At 43.2% G+C, this 3,034-nt stretch overlaps 1 protein-coding gene across 1 annotated transcript; it reads right to left on the reverse strand.

Moving 5' to 3' along the window:
• On the reverse strand, positions 204-2,113 carry LOC109836652. The gene is made up of 3 exons (XM_020404624.1): positions 1,926-2,113; positions 1,225-1,659; positions 204-804 (listed from the first exon to the last, which is right to left on the reverse strand). The coding sequence occupies exons 1-3, from the start codon at positions 2,111-2,113 to the stop codon at positions 204-206; spliced, it is 1,224 nt and encodes a 407-aa protein (XP_020260213.1).

Raw genomic sequence — 3,034 nt, forward strand, 5'->3', positions numbered from 1 at the left:
GAAAATAATCTCAATCCTCCCAATTGATCGAAGATATCATCGATACGAGGAAGTGGATACTTATTCTTTACTGTCACCGTATTCAACTCCTGGTAGTCGATGCACATCCGCTTGGATCCATCATTCTTTCCCACAAGCAACACAGGTGCTCCCCAGGCCAACACACTGGGTCATATCAAGCCTTTCTGCAAAAGATCATCCAACTAAGTCCGAAGCTCGGCTAACTCAGCCGGGGGCATGCGATAAGGAGTCTTAAAGATCGGAGCAACTCTCGGATTCAAATCTATGGAAAACTCAATTGCTCGATCCGGTGGCAATCCATAAATATCGTCGGGAAATATATCTCCAAATTCTTGAACTACAACTGGCTTCTCGGATTCCACTTGCATTGTAGCTAATGTTTCCTTCTTCGGTCTAGCTATGTATTCTACATGTCCGGTCGAAGTACTGCTACTGAGGAACTCAAACCTTGGGTGATCCGGTATCTCAAATACTACGCTTTGACGACAACAATCAATGGTGGTAAAGAATGACCCTAACCAATCCATCCTAAATACTGCATCAAAGCTCAACAAATCAACCACCAGAAAGTCTGCAAAGAGTTCCCTCCCGCAGATAACCAAAGGACATGCTTCATAACCACTGGATGCTACTAGGACACCACTGCCAGTGTTAATATTCCAGCCCGTAGTCAGAGGAGTTATAGGAAGAGAGTAGGCACTCACAAATCGACGAGACAAGAAACAATGGGAGGCTCCAGAGTCATAGAGTGATAAAGCAGGACAGAAGAAACAAGAACCTTGCCTATTATGGGAGGATGTAAATACAACTAACTTAGTACTTATAAACAATCCTATCATGATATCATTAGGTAATGCTAAATAAAGAAGTTTATATGCAAATAAACTAAGATGAACAATTCTTACCCGTGATAACCTGGTCGCTCGCCTCAGCTTCTACGGCTGACATCATAAACATTTGTCACTGTGGTTGCTACCTTTGTGCTTCCTGATAAACCTGTCTCTACGGAGGAAGTGGTCCTGCTCAAGGATAAGGTCTTTGCTGAGGCGGTGCTTCTAGGGCAGGTCAGCTGGAAGAGCTGCTCAAACTAGAGGTGGGGGCAAGCTGGCCTACTGCTGCTACAGACAGTTCCAACTGGCATGATCGGGGGATCTACAGGCGTAGCACAGACGAAGACGCCTACGACACTCATGCTGGGTATGCCCAATGTAGCCATAATGGGTACACTTCACCGAAGATTGGCCATGGGACTGCACTCCAGGACACTGATAGGGGTGGACCTGAGAGGGTGGCTGACGTTGAGAATGTTGCTGCCTCTGCGGTTCCTGTTGCAGCTGCCTCGGAGAAGGACGCTCGACAATCCTAGCTGGAACTACTGGTGCCCTGCTCTGAATCACATGTGGGTCTTTAAGTTCCTTCTGCATGCTCTCAATCTCACGTGTTGCATCCAGTACTGCATCGTGCATCGCAAGTGCTCTACCAGCCAGAGCAAACCTGATATACTTATCCAGACCCTTCTGAAACTGATGCCTCCTAATAGTAGGATCTGTAGCCAGATGGGGAGTATATTGACTCAGGGAAGAGAACTCGGCCTCATACTCATCAAATGATCGGCCTCCCTGCTTGAGTTCAACAAACCTACACAGGAGTTCGCCCCAAGCTGACTAAGGAAAATACTTCTCGTTGAAGCGCTCTGTGAAAGTCTCCCACAGGATTGGCCTCTCCATATGGGTCTTCTCTGCTACCCACCATATTCGAGTGGTATCGGTGAGCTGAATATCCATGAGATCCACCCATTCAGCAAGGCAATACTGGTCACTGTGAGAATAGTCTTAGTGACCTTCGGGAACTCTTCCGCTGCTAAGGGTCCTTTAGCACTAGAGAAAGAAGGCGGTCACATGTACCAGAACTCCCTAACACCAGACTCTGCACGAGGGAGAGGCTGATGCTGTGGCTCCCTATGTAGCTGCCCAGCCAAGTGCTGCTGATTAGTGACCAATCCTTGAATCATCGCCAGAAGTTGGTTCGGATCCACTTCGAGCGGTGGGGCACTGTTACCAGACAGGTTACTATATCCACATGTACCCACCATGGTTCTAAAGGAAAGCAAGGATCAAGAGGAAAACTAAGGTTAAAATCAAAACACCATATTGGGAAAATAGGAACTGAAACATAGTTATTAAGAAAATAGTATAATAACTTAATTGTAGTCGAACATATAAAATATGATATGTATCTAAATTATCCACTATATTCTTACTAGTTAAGACTCGGGACCATGACCTGCATGGGCCACCATTAAAACCTGTCACGCCCCGCTTCCCAAAATACCCGGGAATCAGAACGTGAACAAGTCCGCAACGTATTAGATTGAGAAGAAATATACACTATAATTTTTTTCTTTTCTTTTCTTCTCAATCCAATACGCTAAGCGTCAAATACATATATCTCAATCACAGATCCCCGATCACAATAGCAAGAATATAAAGATAACCCAGAATGAGAAATAAACATATCATCAAGCAGATCATACTAGACATAAAAATATAGGTCCAACATATCCTTATTACAAAAACAATCCAACTAGTAATAAAAATACATAGTCCATAATAAAAGGAATTACTGATAAAATAACTAAATTCATCATCAACTAAAGAAATACTGTAAAAAGTTCTAATATTCCATAACTACTATAGAAGAAAACCACTACGCTTCAGTTTGTTCTTCTACTCCATCGGAAGGACACTCCGGCTGGCTATACACCGGCTTCGCTACATCATCGAATTGCATGTTGGGTCCTTTTGTTTTGATGATGATTAATAAACAATTTATAACTAATATTGTTTGTCTAGTGTTTATGTTTTGTATTTATTCTAGGTAAATAATATGTGTGAGGATGGATAGAATCGAGCATTTACGATCATATCCAATGGAGGTTGGTAGAATAGTGGAGTAAAACCTTGCAATTCAAGTTAAAGATTCAAGTTCAAGCTTCATCCGCAAGTTTACCAAG

The sequence above is a fragment of the Asparagus officinalis genome, chromosome 1 (genome assembly GCF_001876935.1).
Source record: "Asparagus officinalis chromosome 1, Aspof.V1, whole genome shotgun sequence".
Taxonomy (NCBI): Eukaryota; Viridiplantae; Streptophyta; class Magnoliopsida; order Asparagales; family Asparagaceae; genus Asparagus; species Asparagus officinalis.

Excerpts from the sequence above, each read along its gene's own strand:
- LOC109836652 (XM_020404624.1), bottom strand. The coding sequence starts at position 2,113 with ATGGTGGGTACATGTGGATATAGTAACCTGTCTGGTAACAGTGCCCCA. Across the intron at positions 1,660-1,925 it reads TCTGGTGTTAGGGAGTTCTG|GTTTGTTGAACTCAAGCAGG; the intron begins GTACATGTGACC and ends ACTCCTGTGTAG. Across the intron at positions 805-1,224 it reads ACCCATTATGGCTACATTGG|GCAAGGTTCTTGTTTCTTCT; the intron begins GCATACCCAGCA and ends CTCCCATAATAG.